This window comes from Myxine glutinosa, chromosome 10, assembly GCF_964187855.1.
Source record: "Myxine glutinosa chromosome 10, kmMyxGlut1.1, whole genome shotgun sequence".
NCBI lineage: Eukaryota > Metazoa > Chordata > Myxini > Myxiniformes > Myxinidae > Myxine > Myxine glutinosa.
Window position 1 is genome coordinate 105,088,267 of NC_136270.1, and position 24,832 is coordinate 105,113,098.

The following is a 24,832-nucleotide window of genomic DNA, read 5'->3' on the forward strand; positions in this document are numbered from 1 at the left end:
CGAGAGAGATAATCCAAGTGTGACCGCTCGCACCAAAAGCCAGGACCAAGAGAGCCAGAGAATGCGGCCGCTTCCACCAACGCCAGACCAGAGAGCCAAAAATGTGACCGCTCGCCACACAGACAGTACCAGAACGAGAGAAAGATAAAATGCTGTGATCGCCCGCCACGCAGCCAGGATCAGAAAGAGAGCCAAACAATGCTGCAACCATCCGCCATGCCGCCAGTTCCAGAGAGAGAGAGGGTGGAGGGACTCACCCTCCTTTGTCCCTCGCTGACGTCACACTCGACCAAGCCCCACGCCCCATCACATCAGTCCATCTCCCCAACCAATCATTGCCTTCGGGGCAGAGCCTCACGGCCTTCTTGACACCCATCGACAAAGCTTGGGGTGTGGCCCGCCAGCCACGATCCTTCAGGGGCGGAGTCTAGTCTCTCATCACCAATGTTCAGGGGGCTGGGTTTACGTGCCGATCGGTAAATGTTCGGGTCTCTTTCGGCATGACGGTGTTGTGGGTGAATGGAGCTTTTTATGGCCATTCTTGTTGTTCGTAATGTCGGGCCTTTTTAGTTGACATAAAAGAGAAGGGAAAAATCACAGGAGGCAATACATACTGGGAATTATTAATCTTACGCCCTATCTAACTAACACAAAAACCACCCTCCGTGTGGTGATATGCAAACACTCTGAACTTGAACGTTTACCCTGCTTATGCACATCGAGGTGGGCTTCTTCTTCACGGCACACGGTCCATGCTAAACTAAACATTCCAAAATTTCCTAAGGTATTTCATCCCTACCCCCACAAACGTAACAATATATTGACCGACTGTTCAATATACCACCTGTGAAAGTTGAACATTTTTCTAAAAACAGAACCACGCTTGCCATAAATACGCATTGCTTTTGCCAGAGGTCATGATCTTCAAAAAACATTGTCACAACCAATAACTTTGTGATTCCTCTCACCCAAAATAAAATCAACACAATTGCCATAATCCTACTCTTATTGGAAGCCAATTGGGGACAAGGGAGAGAAATGGGGAGAAAAAGCAGAATTTCTCACCTGGAGGACTGTTAGGGTTGGCATGAATAGTGGTGGAGGACAGCCAGAGTAGGTTTGCAGGAACCAACGTCGCTCAGCTACCTTTGGTAGAGTGTCTGCCCCAATACAGCGCAAAAAGGCTCCTCGAGGAACTCCAGAACCACCCGGCGATACATCTTGCCCGAGCCAAACGGCCAAGCAAAAGCTTGGTCGCCGTTTCCTGTTTGGCTGTACAGAAAAAAGTTGCACTTGTATTCCAATTGAAATACCCTTACAGGGAAGACAATATAAGTAAAGCAGAGTTTAGCTGACTTACTACTTGGAAAGGAATGGCAGGACATCTCAATTGCTGGCATGCTTTTCCCTATCTTTATTACTGGCACACTTTTGGCTTCCAGTTCCATGTTCGAGTGTGTCGGACGTTGGGTCGCGCAGTGCTGCCCTCCAGTTTTGTCAACTCTGAGTATTACAGAACAGATCCGTCTCGTCTTCCTGTTATCTTTTCGTTCTTGTATTGCTGGTTGTGTTTTCGTCCAATTTTCCGTATTCAACAGCACCTTGTAGTGGTGCATTGTCAAATTTTTGTCCAAAGGAATGTTTGGCCTACTCGCCAAGGCTTCGGCCAGTGGGCATACACATTCTGTTGCATGCCATCTGCTCTGATTTTGTGCCATCTTGCCATTTTGTCATTTTGCCATTTTTGGTAAATTCTGATTTTGTGCCACGTGACATCGTTCCATCTGCTCTGAATTATGACGTCATAACAAAGGCACTGATGACATTATCATTAGCACATCTTATTCCCCATGGGGAGTACTTGACAATAACAATTTTTTTCATTAAGCGGTTTCGAAGATAGAGGTGCAACGTTTTTCAATTTTTCCAAGATGGCGTCCATACCACGTAACGTATGACGTCATAATTATGAATAAAAAAATTATACAGGCGGAGGCGCTCCTATGGTAAAATTTCGTGTCATTAAGCGGTTTGTCAATCGGACTAACAGTTGCAGAGAAAGTAAATGTTAAAAATGCAGACATGCACGTACGTACGTATGCACGTACGCAACCAATCGCCTAGCCCTGTTTTCGCTTCGCGAGCGCAGGGTAAAAAAACAGTTTGCAATGTGAAGTACTGGGATATCGTCTCTCCCGTCGTGTTGCATTCCGATATGTCTTCTCAACTGCTAATTGGATGCCGCGTTCTTCATAATCATCAAAATCATTACGGATGTTTTGAAGATATGATTTTAGACATTCCAGTAATTGAATCATTGGTGGCAGTTCGATGTCTTCTGCTTGGACTGACTTAATACTTGCATTAAATATATCCAGCATTGTATCCAGTGGAATTAATTACAAGTACAGATACATCCAAAGTACACCGCCCCCATGCCAAATAAATAAATATCCTCCTGTGAATATAAATATCCAATTAAAATTGACGATCTTGATCAAATTGCATAATTAAAATCAATAAACAATGATCATAAAATATTTTCTTAATCAATTGGCTAATAGCATACCGAAACCACTAGTGCTTCATTCGAAGCTGCAAATTTTTGAAAATTAATTAAATAAGTCATTAATCCCAAAAATTGAATAATTAATTGATTAATCAATAAATAATTAATCGATTAATTGATTAATCAATGAATCAAAAATATTCTTTATAGCCACATCACTTGGTCACCGTCATGTCCAAATATCAGCTTCCTAGCTCAAAAGGTGCCTGAGATATTGCCCAGATGAGAAAGAAAATAAATAAATGATTAAGAATGAAAATAAATGAATAATAATCATAAAATAATTAAATTCTTAATCAATTGGCTAATAGAATAACTAAACCACCACCGTTTCATCCAAATCTGTAACTTTAAAAAAAATTAATTGATTAAATCATTAATTGAATAATTAAATAATTAATCGATTAAATGATTAATCAATAAATGAAAAACAGCCTTTACAGCTAAATCACTTGGTCACTGTCACGTCCAAATATCAGCTTCTGTGCTCAAAAGATGGCTGAGATATCGCCTGGACAAACAAGAAAACAAACAAACAAGAAGACGTCATGCAGAGCACGATACTTGCAAAATCCACCCTGATTTTGTTGGGTCCAGATGACCCAGGATCCAGATGACCCAGGGTCCAGATGACCCAGGTCCAGATGACCCAGATGACCCAAACCATTGACCCAGGTTTTGGGGGCTCCCAAAAAAAGGTTTCTATTAATACAGCAAATTGTCCATTTCATCAAGATTAAAATTGACGATCTTGATCAAAGCTCGGGTCAATAGGATGAAAAGACTGTTTCAGATGAAAAAGGATGATTTTGGAAGATTGATCTTGAGTTGACCTTTGACCTTTTGACCGCAAATCGTTTGTTTCCCAATTCAGTGAGGCACTATACAAATGCTGTTCAATTTTCAAGTCGATCGGATGAAAATTGATGGTTTTTCAGATGAAAATTAATGATTTTGGAAGTTTGACCTTGAGTTGACCTTTGACCTTTTGACCTCAAAGAGTTGGTTTCCCAATTCAGTGAGGCACTATACAAATGCTGTTCAATTTTCAAGTCGATCGGATGAAAATTGATGGTTTTTCAGATGAAAATTAATGATTTTGGAAGTTTGACCTTGAGTTGACATTTGACCTTTTGACCTCAAAAATAGTTGGTTTTCCAATTTAGTGATTCAATATACAAATGCTGTTCAATTTTCAAGTCAATCGGATTAAAAATGGCGTTTCTAGAAAAGTGACCTCCAGGTATATTAGACCTTGAATTCCTGTCTCTCACCTCTGCTCTGCTAACAAGGGAATAAATAATACTCGGTTTATACATTAATAAATTTATTTATTCTGGTATTTTTTTGCACTTGCATCGTATGTTTTTTATTGTGGCCCCCTCTGGAGTTTGGGCCCTGGACAACTGTCCCGTTGGTCTTCCCATAAATCCGGCCCTGTGGACCTTGACTTGTTAGTGTCTCTTCCTGGCTATTGTCTCCTCCGATTTGATAGGCCTGAACGCTGCCGGAGCAGCAGAGATGCACTTTACATCAATAACTCAATTTCCCCATGCCCTTGTACTGATCTTACACCTCCCAACCTCCACGAGTACCTCTGACTGCGACTTCCCCTTCATTTCCACCTCTTGTTTGTCTATGTGTTGTACAGTGACGATTCCATCTACATCTCTCTCAGACAACACAGACAAACTTTTAACCACTCAACCCAACTTTCTCTTCCTCGTATGTGGTGATTTCAATTGTAACCATACAAATTCGCTGGGTGATGGTACCTCTCGCGCCAGCAATGTCACTTCAGCACAGGAGTTTTTGACTCCATGGGATTGACCCAATCTGTGAATTTCCTGACGTGGATTTAATGGCAAATCCTCCATTTTTGACATGGCGAGAACAAACATCCATGCAAACGTCTCCTGCTCTTCCTCTGCTCCAGTTGGTTCATCTGATCACAAGGTTGTGAAAGTCAACATCTCTAGCTATTCTCAGAGTTGTCTCAGTGCAGGCGAGTCTGGCAGTTCACCCATGCAGATTGGCAGGGACTGCATTCAGCCATCGCTCTTCAGGACTGGTCTCCCACATCTACTGCCCTTGATATTAACTCAGCCTGGGAATTCTTCCACAAAAAACTGCTCTCTCTTATGCGCAGATCCATCCCATTTTGTCTTTAGGTAACCTACCCGTCTTCCTACCCATGGTATGCTGAATCTTGTGGTTGATCTCAAACAACTTGCCTTCGCTTTATGGAAAGCAAACCCAACCAAAGGCAATCTCAGCTCATTCCACAAAGCCCACAAGTGTGTGTCCACTATCAGGAGAGCCAGAAATCAACATTTGTCCAACCTCAGGATTGAACTTTCAAACTCGTCTTCCTTCTCTGGGGGTACTTTGTCAAGTCCATCACCGGAGTATGTTCCACCTCCTTCCCTTCCCCCCCTCTTCAAATGGCTCGATAGCCGACTGCGCTCGTGAGAAGGCTGAATGCTTCGATTCTGTGTTTGCATCCAAATTTTGTGTCTCCAGCCCCTCACTCTCTGTACCCACTCTACCCAGTCACATCCAACTGATTTTTCACCTGAGAGGTGAAAAAGTTTCTGGAAACCCTCGACTGTAATTCTACAACTGGCCTATAGACGGCATCAGTGTGGCATCAGTGCACGTGTCTTAAAAACCTCCTCAGCTGCTTATGCACATCCTCTTGATGCACTCACTGTTCACAGTATCATTTGCCCGAGGTGATTCGAGGTCTTCCGTCTTCCTGGAAGTCAGCTGATATCACTGCATTAGATAAAACTTGGTGCAAAAACTGATGCCCTTAACTACAGACCTATCAGCTTATTTCCAATCATGAACAAGGTCATTGAATCCAACATCATAAATGACATCAAAGCCTTCCTTTTCTCTAAAGGTGTGATCTCAGACCATTAGGTCGGATTCAGACCCGATCATTCTAACCTGAACATGCTCCTTCTGCTCCCCCAACAATGGATGGAGTTGCTCAACATCAGACATGATATGAGGACCGTATCTCTAGACATGTACAAGAAACTAGAGCATTTGACACAGTCTGGCACCCCACTTCCCTCTCCAAGCTTACGGCCTATGCCATCCACGGCCACCTCCGCACATGGCTCGCTGACTTCCTCGACTCTCGGAGCCAATGTGTGGCTCTCAACATGATCTTCCCCTTTTCTCTCCCTGTCAATAATGGAGTGAAAATAGTAAATTCTGGTGAAACTACCTTAATTGAGGATCACTGCTCACCTCCACTCATTTGTTCCTCTTTTCTCCTACCTGTGGAACCAACTTCCACATCCTCTTCAATCTAATGCTTCCTTCCAGGTCTTCAAGACAGCTGTTCTCCACCATCTCAGATCGTCCCCAATCCAAACCATGGTCTTTCTTTTCTACCGTCGCTAACCTCACCCAAATCACTCATCCTTCCAAATTCACAGTTTTCCCTCAGAGTTTCCTTCTGTATAAATCTTGTCCACCACATGCATCCGCTTCTGCCCCCCCCCCCCCCATTCCTCCCGACACCCATTGGTTGTCCAAGTCTGCCTCTATATTGGCCTTCAACTCTGCTGTTGGTGTTTCCCACTCTCCCTCCCAGCCTCTCTCTACTGCTCCTTTTGCATCCTGTTTTTGTCCGTTACATCCTGGTCCATTCAGTGCACGCGTTCTTCCACGAGCCTCGACTATGTATCCAAAAAACAAACAAACAAAAGAAAAGGAAAGACTGCGAGGATTCAAAACGAAAGTATCTTGAACAATCCATGCTGGTCATTAATACATGGACGCTTTGACTGCAAATGAAACCAAAACTTACAACATAGCAATGCAAGAAGAAAACCAATAAACAATGACATCACAAACCAGATCGATCAGTTCACCACAGCTCGGATCGCTACAGATGGAAGGCAGCTGGGTTGGAGCTTGCGAAGGGACAAGACCCAGGACATCATCTTGCATTCCTCTTGGTCCTCCACGTACAATTGAGATGATGTCCTGCCATGTGACAAGACGGGCGAATGTTTCGAAACTGTGTAGAAACTCTTTGTCTCTGTCGGATTGGGAATGAAGCATAGAAGCTCGCAGACCCCCATGACAAATCACACCACCTGCTCATTCATTCAGGCAATTGCATTCACTGTGCAGACAGTTGTACAATACAGTACTACAAAAGAAAACCTGGCTGGATATTTTATATCTCTATGTAAATGTTAAGTTTGGTGTGAACTTTCCAAAAATCGTTCTCGATCTCTTAAATAGTTTCTTAAGACCTTATTGGACTATCCCGAGTTGTATGGACCTTGTCACTTAAGGAACTGCAACAGTGATTTCAAATGGAACCACCCTTACAGTTCACCTTAAAAGGCAATCTTGAATTCGGACAGACTACGGCACACACTGGCCTGCTCTTTATGAAAATGACCAATGCTATTGAAAGCACACACAGGGCAACCATACAGCAATGTTCACATACACTTCCAAACCATTTTATAGCACATTCATAGACTCCTTCCAATTCCATGAGACCATTGGTAGACCAAACATTAGACATGATTGATTGATTTATGCAGAGGCAGAGATTTAATGGTCCCAGAATAGGCCATCAACAATTTGTGATCAAAGCGACAACGCTTTGCATAACAATAGCAACCCATACAACTACAAGAGGTGCTATAAAGACAAATCACATCATGTTACAATAGAAACCTTGATTGTCCATTTCTCAGTGTTACTCTATAAGGTTCACTTCCTTACCTTGATTGTCCATGCTTTGTACCTGCTGAAAGTCATGGATTTTGTGGTCTGTAAGAATGCTCCTTTTTCCTCCCAACTGTCTGAATGAATATCTGCATTACGCCTTGAAAATGTCACATTTTGCAGGTAAATGTATACATTTATGTTAACATTTCATAAACACTGTGTATATACAGTGCCTTCAGAAAGTATTCACACCCCTTGACTTTTCACATTTTGTTGTGTTACATCCTCAATTTAAAATGGATGAAATTGAGATTTTTTTGTCACTGATCTACAAATAATACCCCATAATGTCAAAGTGGAATTTTTTTTTAGAATAAAAAAAAAAAAAATCATAATGTAAAACAGAAATATCTAATTTACATAAGTATTCAAGTCTTCAAGATTAAAACTTCAAATCTTCTTGGGTATGTCTGTATGAGCTTTGCACATCTGGATTTGTGGAGTTTCTCCCATTCTTCCTTCCATATTTGCTCAAGCTCTGTCAAGATGTATGGAGAGTATCGGTGAACAGCAATCTTCAAGCCTTTCCACAGATTATCATTGGGATTCAAGTCTGGGCTTTGGCTGGGCCTCTCAAGGACTTTCACGTTTTGTTTGGAAGTCATTCCAGCGTTGCTTTGGTTGTATATTTGGGGTCATTGTCCTGTTGAAATGTAAATTTTTGCAGCAGTCTAAGGTCTTTTACACTCTGAAGCAGGTTCCCCTCAAGGATTTACCTGTATTTGACTCCATTAATTGTTCCCTCTATCCTTACAAGTCTCACAGTCCCTGCCGCTGAAAAGCAACCCCATAGCATGATGCTGCCACCACCATGCTTGATGGTAGGGATGGTGTTACATGGGTGATAAGCTGTGCTCGGTTTCTGCCAGACGTAGCACTTTGCATTTAGGCCAAAGAGTTAAAGTTTCGTCTCCTCAGACCACATAATTTTTACTTCATGCTCTCAGAGTCTTTGATGTGCCTTTTTGCAAGCTCCAGGCGTGCTGTATGTGCCTTTTTTCTCAGGAGTGGCTTCCGTCTGCCCCTTCTCCCATAAAGCCTAGATTTTGTGAAGCGTTGCAGAGACTATTGTCCTTCAGCCAGGTTCTCCCATCTCAGCCAAGGAACTCTGTAGTTCTGTCAAAGTGGTCATTGAGTTCTTGGTCACCTCCCTGACTAGGGTCCTTCTTGTCCGGCTACACAGTTTGGTCAGACGGCCAGCTCTAGAAAGTGTGGGTAGTTCCATATTCTTTCCATTTCCTAATGTGGAGCTCACTGTGCTCTTGGGAACATTCAACACTCTAGAAATTGTTTTATACCCTTCCCCAGATCTATGCCCCACACAATTCTATCTCTGAGTTCTACAGACAGATCCTTGGACTTCATGGTGGAGTTTCTGCTCTGACATGCACTGACAACTGTGGGACTTTATATAGGAAGGTGTGTTTCTTTCTAAATCATGTCCAATCAATTGAATTTGCCACAGGTGAACTCCAATCAAGTTGTCAAGACATCTCAAGGATGACCAAAGAAAATTGCATGCACCTGAGCTCAATTTGGAGTGTCATCGCAAAGGGGTTGAATATTTATTGAATTGACTCAAGACATTTCAGCTTGTCATTTTTAATTATTGTTATGTTTGTGGGGGTAGATGAAGGAATGCCATAATAAAGGTAGAATTGTATAATTATAACGTGGACGTGTAGGAGAAATCTCGATGTACTTATGTAGGGAGACTGTACCTTAAGATTGTTTATGTGTCTTCACACGAGGGGTGAAGCAGTGATAATTAGTTAGGGATTAGGGTTAGTTTTCCCCAGTATGTGATTTTTCCCTCTGATTTTTCCCTTTATGTTTTGCAGACAAGGCCGGCCATGAAAACCTCCATTAAACCACAACAACTGTCCACTGCAAGCCAGGCAGATTCCCGGACACTAAGCCTCATAGGCAGGCCCCGCCCAGTAGAGGTGGAGAATCATTGGCGGGGTCAAGAACGCCGTGAAGCTACGCCCCGAAGTTCATGATTGGCCGAGAGGACCTTGGACTGATTCGGAAAGAGCTTTGCCATTGGTCGGTGTGATGTCATGGAGAAGCTTCGAGAGTGTGCTTGGTTCTTGCTGGAGGAAGAAGGGCACATCTCTTGGGCTGGTAGAGGAGCTTGGTCATTTTTGTACACTTCTGAGGAAAGCTTTTGGAGCTTTTGAGAGGTCGGAATGAGGAGGTTTTGGCAGCTGTGGTGTTCTTCGGGAGAGCTGGGGGCCGCGTTGTGCTTGCTGGCCAGGAATCAAGAGGACGCCGCCTTGGCTGCCCGCTTCATGGCTCGGTGCGCTCGTGTCATCGGCCGGCGCCATATTGGGTGCTCAGGCACAGGAAGCATTGGACTTGACCACCACTGCCGACCTCACCAAAGTACTCACTAGGACCATGAGCTAAGTGCACTATAAAAAGGAACATTATATTTTTATTACTTTTCCCCCATGTGTTTGCCTGAGACTATGCCTAGGGTCCCTCAAAGTAGGATTTATTTTACCTCCACATTTATTTCGATACTTTTACTCCTTCATTTCTTTTTATTAAATCATATTTGTTGAATTTTTCTGGTCGTGTTTGCTTGTTTGTGGTTTCGGAATAAACCCGTGTGTTCCATTCAAGTAAACGCTTCGCCTTCCTTCATTCCGCGTGCCACAAAAATACCACCATTTTTCGGGCAGCCGCCTCGGGAGTAAAACTGTCTTGGTTATCCGTCATTCAACGGTCTTAATCGCTGGTGACAGGACATTATTTTGTAAAATTAATCTCAAAAAAAAAATCCACTTTGTCATTATGGGGTATAATGTGTAGATCAATGAAAAAAAAATCTTAATTTAATCCATTTTTCATTGAGGCTGTAGCACACACAACAAAATGTGTAAACAGGTCAATGGGTGTGAATACTTTCTGAAGGTCCTGTATTTGTGGTTTCCATCAAACTGTACTAATCTGCATTGGAGTAACTAGGGCATGCCCGTACTATATATATATCTAAAATTATATCCCCCCCCCTCTATTTACATGGAATGGTTTGGTCCATTCGCAAAGCCAAAGGCAAAGCGAACGGCTTGCGAGTACGGTGACAATCCCCCCCCTCTATTTACATCAAATGGTTTGGTCCATTCGCAACGACCACAGAACCCCCCCCCCCTCTATTTACATGAAATGGTTTGGTCCATTCGCAACGCCAAAGCGAACGGCGAACGGCTAAATCGCCATAGCTCGGTAACTACTTGTCCGATTAATTTCAAACCTTGAAAAGGCACATCCTCGGGTCCCCAGCAATATACCTGGCAAGTTTAAAGTATATCGGACCCGTGGTTGTCGAGAAACAGCGGTCACAGACAAACAGACAAACATACAAACATACAAACAAACATACACACAGAGATTAGTGGAATTATAGATAGATAACCCATCCAAGAAACTGCTTTGGCAGAACCGGTGCATAAATCTCTTCTGGATCCTGTGGAACTAAAGCTCTCAATATTATTGGAATCTCTTGTGATGAGGCCGAAGCACAAGGCTTGTTCCTCTCACATGTCAGACAACTTAGCGGCCTGTTTTTAAACCGCCTCTCAAGTCTAACTCCCAATGCTTTCTCAGTTCTCTGACCCTCCCTAGAAACTCCAGAAGGGATGAGTTTTTCCAGTAACCTCCTCCTGGTTAAACTCAAAAAATCCAGGCTATCTTTCTACCTCAACCTTGTGCTCCCATTGCCATCTGGTGGCAGTTCAATCGCATGCTGCCCTTCAGCTTCAGGACTCAAACAGGTTCTGCAACATAATTTTGTGTCATCCTCCATCCCTACCCATAATCCGTTCTACCCCTATTACTTCTACATAGGCCCACTTTTTAACTTGTAGGTTGTAGGTTTTTTTGGGGATTTTTTAAACTCTCTTTCCCTCTCTCTCTCCAAACATTCCCCAACCTCTCTCAAGCCCCCTCTCCTTTTCCTGTCCTTCATTGTCTTCCCAGTTGTATCCAAGTGGGCCCCATTGCCCTACTGTCAGGACATTGCTTTTTTTACCATATGTCACTTTGCTATTGTATGAGCCTCAATCTTCTACAAATATTCGTTTTTAAATTGAGTCAGAAATCGAAGTCTGGAAATGGCTTTTTAACAGCTCCATGGACTGGAGGATGTCCCTTAAACGTAAACCCACGCAGTGGAAATGATCAATCATGTATGAATTGAAAAAAAATTCCACAGAAACAGTTTCAGCAATTAAAACATTTTAGAGATCATAGTGAGCATTCTATAGACTAATTACACCGAAAGATTATAGAGCAAGTGCAGTTCATTGAATTTTTTTTCGCTTTTCCCATTTCCTCCTCGGTTTGGGCAATTCCACAACTTTTATGGAATACACGTACACAGGTATAATAGCAACCTTTACATGAGTAACAATAGAGCTCCCACTCACCTCCAAATCGCTTTTCAACGGTGCAGGGGACAAGGTCGCAGCAGAGTTTAACAGCGACGTCTCCATACTCACAACTGCTGGATGAGCCATACTGATGTCCTGAAGGAGAACCACCACAGGGATGAGAAAGCTCAGAGGAACCCAGTGATTATTTCATGTGGTGCTTGGCTTTCGTCGGGTACTCCAATAGGGGTTTGAGACTGTGCGAGTAGCCGCTTCTGCACCAAACTTTGCCTTCGGATAGAACAGAGACGACCCCAGAGAGAGAGAGAGTGATCGATATCTGACGTCTCCAATGTGTCGTGATTGGGCTTTGGTCAATCAATGGCCTCCACCAACCCCAGCCCCCTTTCACCCAAAGAGTAGGTTACATCTGCTGCTTGGTCTGAATGTGAATGGTAGCAATAGGAAACTCCTCTCTCTCTCTCTACTTCACAATCCCATTATGAAACATCCCTCCCAGAACCCAAGCAAATCCCTTTGTGTCGGCTGAAGAGGTTTCAGGGTAGGGTGGGAGCAGGGCAAGCCTTCATTGCTGCAAGTGGGCTATGGGGAATGCCATAGGAAGGAAAGTGGTGGTTGGGGTGGGGGACATGAGTGAGGCACAATGGCTTGGGGTTGAAGCTTGGACAATGTGCTCAGTGTGTGTCCATTTCACGGCTCTTAAACTTGTTTTCCCAAACAGCACGTCCCTGGCCTTTACCTCTCCTACAAACTCACTGGAGGAGTGGAAATGTTTCAGTAATTGACTAGGCCTCATCTCCCTCTGTTACTCATACAAACATCACACAATCGAGGGTTTTCACCGTAATATTCCAGAGGTGTTTAAGATGATGGCTTCGTTGATGAAGACATCCGCCAAATGCTCTCGGCCTCTTTTAAGGCCCATCTCATGCTCCCTAAGTAATGTCGACATTGTCCCACAAAGGATCGATCGACTTAATGGCCGCTTCCACTGCACTTACGGGTGTCGGTGGATCAAGATGAAGACGCAAAATCCAGACTCTGGGGTCCAGAAGTGTAGGATTTTACTCAATCGCATCCAATTTTTTCTGCATTAGAGGGAGAAATTCCATTTGGAAATGTCATTACACTTGGAAAAAGCTTTTAATACCACCCTGTTATAAACCCAAAGGTTTCACTTCAAACCATGGACCATTGCATCTGGTCCAGGTGATAAATGCGATGCTTTAGATTTGCTGATGAGGAACCAGAAACGATGACAAATGATGTAAAGCACCAAAGGGTTTATTTCTTCCCCCTTCCCACAGTTTCCTCTCTCCTTCCTGTGAAAACATTTCCATTAGATACATTCAACAACCAGAATGGCACTCCATGGAGTGCGCACCTCGGCCACGCTGAACGGTTTACATTTTGTATCCCACTGATAGGCCAGATTTTTTTTTTTTTTGTATACAAGATCGAGGCTCGTGTAAGAGCTAACATTAATGCCAAAAAACAACAACAAACGGACACATAAGACGAAATAAAGGGAGCGGTAGACAAGATGGGGAGAGAGGGGGAAGCACACAAGTACAACATTTGAGAGCAGGGACATCGAGAGATCTGCGGGAGGGAGAGGGCTTGGGGGGAGGATTTGGATCCGGACTTGCACCAAAATTGAATCCGCTTGTTGTTGTCACCAACTCAACTCATCCACCAAGTTTGTCATAACTTGTCCACAATTTTTTGAGATATTCTGCTCTATGTCGTTTTTGGCCCTATCTCTCAATGGTGAAGAATCACTTGAAAAATTCCAGTATCCAGATCGACACAAAAATGTAATCATTTCGTCTATGTCACACACCCAACCTGTCCACCAAATTTCGTCCAAATCTGTCCACAACTTTTTGAGATATCCTGTTCACAGACAAAAAGACAAAGGTGAAAACAAAACCTAACCAGAACGCCACTCAGTAGAGCGCATACTCCCGCCGTGGGTTTAGTTGGAATAATACGTTTTGTTTAACATCCCCTCTCCCCAAAACAATAAATGAAAAAGAAGGTAAGTCCTAACTGTCAGAGAATTTATTTTGATATATCTCGGAATTAGAGGAGAAAAACATCATTTAAGAATAAGAATAAAAGCTTTAATGCAGTAAAACAGAAAAAATCTTTCCCAAATAAATTTCCAAAAAAATTCCCTGGATCCGGAATAATATCCTGAGCTTCACCAAAAACGAATCAATTCTTCCTTATCCCAAGGGCAATCATCCCTCCAACTTTCATCCAAATCCGTTCAGAACTTTTCCAGATATCTTGTTCACAAACACACACACACACGGACGGACACGATCGAATGCGTTACTCCCTGGCGGAGTAATAAACCTGAAAATCGCAGAGCCAGAACCAGAATTATTTATTTGGTCTGGGAAGCCCATGCGAGGTTTCTTCTTCTTCAGCCTCTCACAACCCTGGGTGAATATGTGATCTTTTTTTTAAAAGTTGGAATTTTGCCAAATCTGTTTTATTCGTTTGTTAATATACCTCAGCCATTGACAAATCTGGAACTAAGTCTTTATAAGTTCATGAAATACTGACACCGCGAATGACATTCACTGAGCTAAATGTTGATATCTCTTCTGAGGTAAAAAAAAACAAAAAAAAACAAAACAGTTTTAAAGCATTATACATATCAAACGATACATTTTATGAAACGGGGAAACCTAATACACACTTTGGTGGTTTTAAAATGACAGAATATGTCTTTATTAGAAGAAAAAAAAGAACATTGAAGACGACGCTGCTAAAAAGAATACACCGCTCTAACGCATAACCACGAGTTTAAACTACATTTACAACAAATATGAAAACTATTTTCATATCACAATGTTAAATATAGAATATATAGAAGATAATGTTAAAAAAAAAAAGAGCCCTATCTTCCAATGGTAAAAAAAATCCTTCAAAAAATTCCTGGATCGGGAATAATATCCTGAGCTTCACCAAAAACTAGTCAATTCTTCCTTATCCCAAAGGCAATCATCCCACCAACTTTCATCCAAATCCATTCAGAACTTTTCCAGATATCTTGTTCACAAACACACAAACACACATAGACACGAGTGAATGCATTACTCCCTGGCGGGAGTAACTGCAGAGGTTCCAGGGAACCTGAACTCAACTGGTCTATATCAATATGGTTAGAATATGCATAATAGAACCACAAACTATATAGTTTATATGTGCTAAAAATATATAACAAAAATTGATTTTTCAATATGTCCGCTCTGCCGCGCCCATTTTTGGGCGTGCAACGCCCAAATGCAATCCCAAACTAGTTTATGTCTTAAAGATGCTGCATAACAAGTTTCATCAAATTTAATCAATATTTGTGACTTTTAGAGCGTAGACGTCGAATTGTTTACAGACGACAGACAGACGACGGACACTGGGTGTCGACAAAAACTCAGCTGGACATAGTCCAGTTGAGTTCATAAATCAATGAAACCGCCAAGGTATTCCTCTTTCTTCTCAACATGGTCAAATATGAAAGAGCGGCTGGAAACTGCGTAACCCTAATGGTACTCGAATGCTTTTGCTTTTTCCCAGTTATGATTGTCACTTTTATGCGTTATATTAGATGCGACTTAAACTGTTTGCTTTTCTTCTTTTTTTTTTGAGGTGCCACCAATGAAGTGTGTGCAGGTAATAAAATCCTATACCACTCGGGCTCGGTGGTTCCGAAGCTCAATTCAAGCCAACACAGCTCCTAATTTCACTTTTATTCACCATGCCGATACAAAACCATTTTAAAAAGAATCACACACTAAAACAGACATATTACAGGATTGTAATAAATTGTACATTCCACGAGGATTTAACAGTTGCATGCTGGACTCACCATGAAGGTCACAGGACCACGTGACCCCACAGATAAGTGTCATAACTAAAGCATCAGAGAGAAAACATAATTAATCAAACAAACATATTTATGCGTTTATGGTATATGTGGGAAAGCATCACTATTATAGTTACACTATAGATTTTACGAACTGAATGCTGATAAGAAGATGTCCACTCTTCAGCTACGTCTCACTTCCCACCATGGAAAAGGACATTTTTAGCATTCGCCCTTCATCAAATGAAAACAACTTGAATGGCCAATACTCAAAACTCCAGCTACCTCTCACTTCCCATGGCGGTAAACGTATGCTTAAACATCTTTGGTTGATAAAATTCATTGCACAAGGAATTTTAACACAGGAGGCGGCCACTTGGCCGAGGATCAAGCCTGCGCTTTGTCTAGCTGCCCACCAAAGCAGACCGACATGCCAGGCTTATTTGAAGACTACTATTCCATTGTGTTGCATTTGTACAGATACCTGCAAGCAGTGATAAATCCCATTGGAGAAAGGAAAAAAAAAATGTGAAAATAACTCAAATTTGAAAAATGTAGAAAAGTTGACAAATCCATCACCCTCAGAGATATTACCAATGTAACACAAGAAAATCGATAACAACAGAATTGAACAATAAAACCAAACAGTATTCCTAAGTTTATACAGTTCTGTAAAAATAAAAAAGGAAGGAGATTTGAAACACTCCGTGGAAGACCGTGTGATATTTTAGATATACAGCCAAAGTCTTTGATCACGATTTGGTGACAATGTAGTAAATTAAATGAATACCCGCCAAATTTGTTTAGTTATCTGCTAGATAGTCCAAGAAGGAAAAAAAATAAAAACCACCTTTAGAGGCCATTTTTCCCAGTGGAGCGGGGGTTGGCCACCTGCTAGATAGTCCCAACATGCTTATTTAACCAGTTGTACGTTTTAGGAATCTGGGGTATGTCTTTGGGGTTTTTTTTATTTCATTTCTGTTGTTTTGTATAAAAGACCGAGGCTCGTGTAAGAGCTAACATCAACCACAAAAAAAACAAAACGGACACACAAAACATACAATAAAGGGAGCGGGAGAAGATGGGGAGAAAGAGGGAAGCACACAAGTACAACAGCAGAGAACAGGGACATCAGGAGATCTGTAGGAGGGAGCGGGTTTGGGGGGAGGGGCATGGGAAGGGGGGGTGGGAGAGGTATAAAACACATGGACACTGCTAGAACTTCCAGGAAAGAAGTCGCTATTTCAATAAAAGTGGATCTGGGGTGAATTAACGGGGGTAGAAGAGATCAAGGTTTTGGATGGGGGAAGATAACAGATGGTGGGATGTAATGGGGGCAGGGAAGATAGTGGGTCTAAATTTTCCATGAACAGAATATATTTTTGCATTGTTTTTATTTGGTTTGCACCTCACAGTAAAGTATGCTGCGATCTCGTTATACAAAACCGAAATACATCAAATGTTCTCATCATTTTCCAGTGGTCCACTTACTGGTTGAATTCCCACCACTGCAGGTATATTTTTGCAATCGAGACAATTCACAGAAGGTGAGACCCTTTCACACTATGTTGAACAGGTAACATGCCAGAAAATCTTGGAGTATCACTCGGAGTATCGTTCCAAGTTCCGGCTGCGTTTAGGTTTGCGATACGAGCCAATTGTTCTGTTGTATTGAAACTGAAGTTCAATTGAATTCCTGGGCACAACGTCCTCCACAGCTCGAAATGCCCGGTGTCAAAACCATGTCCCCATGGCCAGGCTCCGGCAACACCCAATCGGTTCCAAAAGGCACATCCAAGATTTCATCCTGCAGGTACACAAACTTTAGCAACACAGGTACACAAATATTTACTTTTCACCATGTAAAGTCAACACCCTGTAATTTTGACTTTTTACAGAATAAAAGCAAACAAGACGAGATCTTCATTAACTCTTAACGTGAACAGTTTGTACAAATTAATTACCCTTTTTGTTTGGTCCAGTTAAAAGTAGACTTTTTCTCACAGGATCACAAAGGATCACATCAAAGGATCAAAGGATCACAGGATTATTATTGTCGTTCTCGTCATCACCGTTTACTCACAAGATTGTTGGTGTTCTATAGCTCTGCATTCTATCAAATCCTATACCATCCCATTACCCATCCTTGATAGGCATATCTGCTGGTTTAAACATTTGTAAGTGTCCAAAAAAAAGCTTTTGTTTTTACATTGACCTAAGGCTGGTCGAGGAGCTTGTACACAAATCACATGCAGGACAAAAGGACAAACATTTTGAGTAGATATCAGTGTTCTTGTACATTAGATGCAATTATGTTAGTCATACATGGACAAATATATGCGACATATATGGGATGTGAACCTGAGTTTCCTGCCTCATAAACCATGCGGTTCAGATGGGAACACTAAACAGGCCAACTGGTAATGTTTTGATGAAAGGCCCAGCTGAATATTACGTCTGCTTCAAATTTCTCCCTTTGACCACTGCAGGCAAGTCCTTCATATCTCATTTCTAAAGATTGCTCCCATTCTTCCTGGGCTCTCTTCATTACCCTCGCCAAAGGAGAGGGTATTGTATTTGGGTCTGTTTATTTGTCTGTCTGTTCTTCCGCACAGAATGTGGTAATGTCGGCCACAAACAGCACCTAGTGGTAGCCAGTACTACAAGATCTCTTTTTTCTTTTTTTTCAACAGAGTACATCTATAAAATAAGTACAATTAGAATGTGAGTATGTCAATAAAATATGTACAATTAGAATGTGAGTACATCTATAAAGTAAGTACAATTAGAATTTGAGTACGTCTATAAAAATTTGTACAATTAGAATGTGAGTGAATGAATGAATGAATGATCGTTTTAAGGCCATTTTCCCCGCTACAGCAGGGGTTAGCCTTGCGGGGCCCATGGCAATCATGGTTCCCTGTTTGAGGCAATGATTTTATGGCCGGATGCCCTTCCTGACGCCAACCCTTGGTCGCCTCTTACGATGCGCAGGGATACGGTGTACCTATTCTAAACCGGGGTACACACCGTGATCATTCATCCCAGCAAGCTGGTACTCAATTTGCCGACCTTGGAAGGATGACAGGCTGAGTCAACCCCCCTGGCGTTAATTCAGCGATCGACCGGGATTCGAACCCAGGATCCTAGGATCCCAAGCCGGCACCCTAACCGCTAAGCCAACACCAGGCTTCAATTAGAATGTGAGTACATCTATAAAATATGTATGTACAATTAGAATGTGAGTACGTCTATAAAAAAAAAAAAGTACAATTAGAATGTGAGAACATCTATAAAATATGTATGTACAATTAGAATGTGAGTACGTCTATAAAATATGTACAATTAGAATGTGAGAACATCTATAAAATATGTATGTACAATTAGAATGTGAGTACGTCTATAAAATATGTATGTACAATTAGAATGTGAGTACGTCTATAAAATATGTATGTAGAATTAGAATACGAGTACGTCTATAAAATATGTACAATTAGAATGTGAGTACGTCTATAAAATATGTACAATTAGAATGTGAGTACATCTATAAATATGTACAATTAGAATGTGAGTACATCTATAAAGTATGTACAATTAGAATGTGAGTACTTCAATAAAATATGTACAATTAGAATGTGAGTACATCTATAAAATATGTGCAATTAGAATGCAAGTACATCTCTAAAATATGTACAATTAGAATGTGAGTACATCTATAAAATATGTACAATGTAGAATGTGAGTATGTCTAGAAAGTATGTACTATTAGAATGTGAGTATGTCTATAAAAGTATGTACAATTAGAAAGTGAGTACATCGATAAAATAAGTATTATAAAACCACACTAAAGAAGTCTGGGCGAGAGTATGCAATCATTGATTGTTCGTTCTAGTTTATATGTGAGTTTGGCCTTTACAAAGACTGCTAAATCAATCATTCACAGGAAGCAAGTCTGAACTACACAGGGCTGGCAGGATAGCTTAGAGGTATGTGCACATACCTTTCAACTTTTTAAGCCTGGGTTTGAATCAAGAGTTTGCTGCATAGTTTGCAGCTACAAACTATCACGCAGGTATTTAGGATGCAGGGCAATGTATTAATCTGTATGCTGTCCGTTGGAAGGATGTCAAGCCAGTGGACCTGTCTGCCAACACTTTGGATGTTGCTCGGGGTTTATGAACATATGATATTTTTGTGTGGAAAGTAGATGAGTTATCACTGGCTCCCTGAGCCAATTACAAATGCCTGCCAGTCCTTTTACCGCTCCCTAAAAGAGCGGGTGTTTCTATTAGATTGTAGTAGATCACCGCAGCAGATTTCAGTCGATGTATATCATAGTAGATCACCACAGCAGATTTCAGTTGATCACTAACTACAACAATCGCGACACAAAAATCGAAATATCTCGCTCCATAGTGAGCATGGCCCCCGGTCCATCAGGAGGGCATTGCGGCAGGTGAAAGACAGTGGGGAGGAAGTTTATTTTGGTTAACCACGCACTTTTTGCATACTTTTCATTCGCCTTGACATTCGCGGGGGATACATTCCTGGAAAATGCTGCGAATGTCGGAACTGCACATGTGGGGGCATTGTTTCAATGGGAAAAGGGGGGATGGGTTCCCAGCAGTTCCCGATTCATGGAAAATCTCACAAATGTCAAAGAAAACCCACGGATGTCAAGGAAAGTCCACAAATGTTGAGGAAAGTCCACGAAGGTCAAGGAAAATCCCAAGAGCATCGAGGAAAATCCCACGAGCATCAAGGAAAATCCCGGGAGTGTCGAGGAAAATCTGCAAATGTCAGGACATTGTTTCAATGGGGAAAAGGGGGAAGATAATTGCACTAATAGATGTAGTGAAGTGTTTTCATTCTGTACAGTAACTTGCAGGGGATGACGTGTTACGCAGCTGGTGGGATATCCCGCGATGCAATATTCACAGTGTGAATGGTGGGATATACCACAAAGCTATGTTCAGATTGTAAATGGTGGGATATCCCATGAATTAATGTTCACAGTGTGAATGATGGGATATACCACGAAGCTATGTTCACAGTGTGAATGGTGGGATATCCTGCAAAGCAATGTTCACAGTGTGAATGGTGGGGTATCCCACAAAGCTATGTTCACAGTGTGAATGGTGGGATATCCCAAGAAGCAATGTACATAGTGTGAATGTTGGGATATCCTGCGAAGCATAATTCACAGTGTGAATGGTGGGATATCCTGCAACACTCACTTATAGCGTGGCTAAAAAATTTTTTATTTGGCCACGAAAAGCCGTGACAACGCGAAGCACAGGGCTGCGAATGTAGAATCAGGTCATGCTCACGACTCATGGAAGATATGTTTTTTTTGCATATGTCCAGTTGCTTTGTGCATGGCTGGTGAAAGATACACTACATGACCAAAAGTATGCGGACACACCTTCTAATTAGTGGATTCGGCTGTTTCAGCCACAGCCATTGCTGACAGGTATATATGAGTATAATGAAGCTCACAGCCATGCAATCTCCATAGACAAACATTGGCAGTAGAATGGGCCATACTAAAGAGCTCAGTGACTTTCAACATGGTACCGTCATAGGACACCACCTTTCCAACAAGTCAGTTCGTCAAATTCCTGCCCTGCTAGAGCTGCCCCGGTCAAATGTAAGTGCTGTTATTGTGAAGTGGAAACGTCTAGGAGCAACAACAGCTCAGCCGCAAAGTGGTAGGCCACACAAGCTCACAGAACAGGACCGCCGAATGCTGAAGCGCGTAAAAATCATCGTCGGTCCTCGGTTGCAACACTCATTACCGAGTTCCAAACTGAGTCTGGAAGCAATGTCAGCACAACAACTGTTCGTCGGGAGCTTCATGAATCGGTTTCCGCATTTTCCGCTTCATGAAACCATGCGCAATGCCAAGCGTCGGCTGGAGTGGTGTAAAGCTCACCGCCATTGGACTCTGGATCAGTCGAAATACGTTCTCTGGAGTGATGAATCACACTTCACCATCTAGCAGTCCAATGGACGAATCTGGGTTTGGCAGATGCCAGGAGAATGCTACCTGCCCAAATGCATCGTGCCAACTGTAAAGTTTGGTGAAGGCGGAATAATGGTCTGGGGCTGTTTTTCATGATTCGGGCTCGGCCCCTTATTTCCAGTGAAGGGAAATCTTAACGCTACAGCATAAAATGACATTCTCGACAATTGTGTGCTTCCAACTTTGTGGCAACAGTTTGGGGAAGGCCCTTTCCCTGATTCAGCATGACAATGCCCCCGTGCACAAAGCAAAGTCCATACAGAAATGGTTTGTCGAGATCGGTGTGGAAGAACTTGACTGGCCTGCACAGAGCCCTGACCTCAAATGCATTGAACACCTTTGGGATGAATTGGAACACCGACTGTGAGCCAGGCCTAATCGCACAACATCAGTGCCCGACCTCACTAATGTTCTTATGGCTGACTGGAAGCAAATCCCCACAGCAATGTTCCAACATCTAGTGGAAAGCCTTCCCAGAAGAGTGGAGGCTGTTATGGCAGCAAAGGGGGGGTGGTGGGGGGACCAATTCCATATTCATGCCCATAATTTTTGAATGAGATGTTCGACGAGCACATACGGGTGTGATGTTTGGATGTTCACATACTTTTGGCCGTGTAGTGTATGTTGTAGAACTGTGTCATGCTTGCAGCTCGTGGAATTTTTTTTTTGCGCCTGTGAAAAACCACAAATAATTGGGACACAGGGCCACGAATGTAGAAGCAGGTCACAATTTATCAACAATGAATATGTGGAACCCGCGAATGTCGGGGTCCGTCTGTATTATATAAAAATACCATGGGTCTAGGTTACTGCTCATGGCATTGTTAACGAAATCCATTGTTGACACATGACCTTTGACTTCTAATTATTTCTACTTCTCAGTTAAACTTGGCTTTCTGTCTGGCACGCTAAAATCTGGTAAGCATTCATGCTGTTGCATGTCTCTTTGACTCTTCCTCAGTCACATAGTTCATACCTATAACAAATAAATCACAAAAAATAAAAAGAACTCTGAACACAGAATATGGATACTTAAGTTAAGTATCCATACAAGTCTGTTAAGCCTGTGTTGCAAACATATCCCACTTATTACCTCAGTTACTCAGGTGGACGGAGGTTAATTTTTCAACCCTGTTTGTCTGACTATCTCTTTGTCTGTGAGCAGGATATCTCAAAGTTATGGAAGGAATCGGATGACACTTGGTGGACAGGTTGTGTGTGTAACAACGACAAATTGTTTCGATTTTGGTGAAGATCCAGATCCGGATACTATAATGTTTAAAGCGATTCTTCACCATTGAGAGAGAGAGGGCCAAAAAACGACATACATCACGATATCTTAAAAAGTTTTGGACAGATTCGGACGAAACTTGGTGGATGAGTTGGGTGGATGCCAAGAACAAGCGATTCGATTTTGGATCAGGCCCGGATCCAGACCCGGCCTATCAGTGGGATGCAAAACGTAAACTGTTCAGCCTGGCGGAGGTATGCGCTCCAGCGAGTGCCATTCTAGTTTTATCTATTTTGCTCATCATCAATCTCCTTTGAACCTACACATCTACTTTTATGTAATCTGTTGGTAGGGCCAACATCTGCCCATATAACTGGCTCTTAATGGCAACTTTGTTGATGGGAGAAGCAAAAAACATCCCTTTTATGAACTACATGCTCCAGATGCAGCACCCCCAGTAGGATATGGGTTAACTACTACTAATATTTATTTAAGGTGCCCAATTATTCCCACCTTCCTGTGTGGTCGAGTGGAGAAACGTTTTTCACCCAAATCTTTCACAAACTGTGTGGCCAGGCCGCACGTTCAACCAGAGGTGGTTTACCAGGAATTTGTAACTTGTTCAGCTTACCAGCAATAACTCACCCACTATTCGCAAAAAAAAAACCGTCATATATTTTGCATTCACCACCTAATGCTAGCAGACAAGACCACTTGGCTTTACATCAATCTGTGGGACGGCACACTTTGTGATCCAATGCCCTGTCTGAAAAGCACCAATCCGACAGTTTATCGTCAAGTTGAGCATTAAACCCAGACGAGACAACCAGGAAGCCATGGAACTAAATATCATCAGCATCTTGTAATCTTCTACTATATAAGAAAGATGTCTGTCTGTGCATAATTATGTCTGTGTCGCCATTTTTCTCAAAGATGGCTGAACGGATCTTTGTCAAACTTTGAGAGGTTTATCAGTGAGTGCCTGGGAGTGTTTCGGGCAAAAAACAAACAAACAATTTTTGGAATTTTTTTTTTCGTTTTTTTTTCGTTAAAAAAAAAATCGTTCAATTGTGCCGAAGTCTTTTTACATTAATGACAGTTATATACAAGTACACATTCGCATAAATAAATACAAAACAATCACCAGACATTTGAACACAAATAAATCAAACCATTCTGGAAGTGTGCGAAGTTGGCAGTATGGCTTCTTCTTCTTCATGATTGGCATCACCCACCAGCATATACAGTATATGTGAACGTCCTTCCTCTCCTGCCTCCAGTCGCCCCCTCCCCTCCCCCCCTCCCATTTCCTTCTCCCCCTCCCATCCCCTTCCCCCCTTCCTCCCCTTCCCTTCCCCCACCCGGAAACGCCGGGTACTTCTGCTAGTCTACTATATAAGAGAGATGTAAGAGAGATGCCTGTGTGTGTGTCTGTCTGTCTGTGTCGCCATTTTTCTCAGAGATGGCCGAACGGATCTTCGTCAAACATTCAGAGGCTCATCAGTGAATGCCTTGGAGTGTTTTCGGCAAAAAAAAATATGAAAAAAAAGATCGTTTTTTTGGAGTTAAAAAAATGAAAAAAATTAAAAAATAAATAAATAAATAAAAAATAATAATAATCACTCGATTGTGCCTACGCCTTTTAAAATTAATGACAGTTGTATACAAGTATACATTCGCATATATAAATGCAAAGCAATCACCAGACATTTGAATACAAATGAATCAAACAATTCCGGAAGTGTATGAAGTTGCTAGTACGGCTTCTTCTTCCTGATCGGCATCACACTTAACTCAGAAACGTGATGAACGCCACATTCACCCACCAGCATATATATGAACCCCCTTCCTCTCCTGCTTCCTCCCTTCCCCCCTTCCCTCCCCTACCCCTCCCCCCCCCCCCCTCCGCTCGCCTCCCCTTCCCCTCTCCCCCGCCAGGTACTTCTGCTAGTATATC

General features: G+C 42.2%; 2 protein-coding genes across 2 annotated transcripts in view; both read right to left on the reverse strand.

Moving 5' to 3' along the window:
* The window catches only part of LOC137433682 (rhomboid-related protein 3-like), a 35,285-nt gene extending 22,997 nt beyond the window's left edge, over window positions 1-12,288 (reverse strand). Inside the window, exons 1-3 of the mRNA XM_078785949.1 lie at window positions 11,779-12,288; window positions 6,446-6,577; window positions 1,066-1,272 (exon numbers count right to left, since the gene is read on the reverse strand). Coding sequence (XP_078642075.1) covers window positions 1,066-1,272; window positions 6,446-6,577; window positions 11,779-11,868 — 429 coding nt within the window. The 5' untranslated portion in view covers window positions 11,869-12,288. The remainder of the gene's footprint in view (window positions 1-1,065; window positions 1,273-6,445; window positions 6,578-11,778) is intronic.
* A 3,200-nt stretch (window positions 12,289-15,488) lies between these two features.
* LOC137433882 (uncharacterized) overlaps window positions 15,489-24,832 on the reverse strand; it is a 75,520-nt gene continuing 66,176 nt past the window's right edge. The window contains exon 12 of the mRNA XM_068126322.2: window positions 15,489-17,426. The gene's annotated coding sequence lies outside the window, so the exon portion shown is untranslated. The remainder of the gene's footprint in view (window positions 17,427-24,832) is intronic.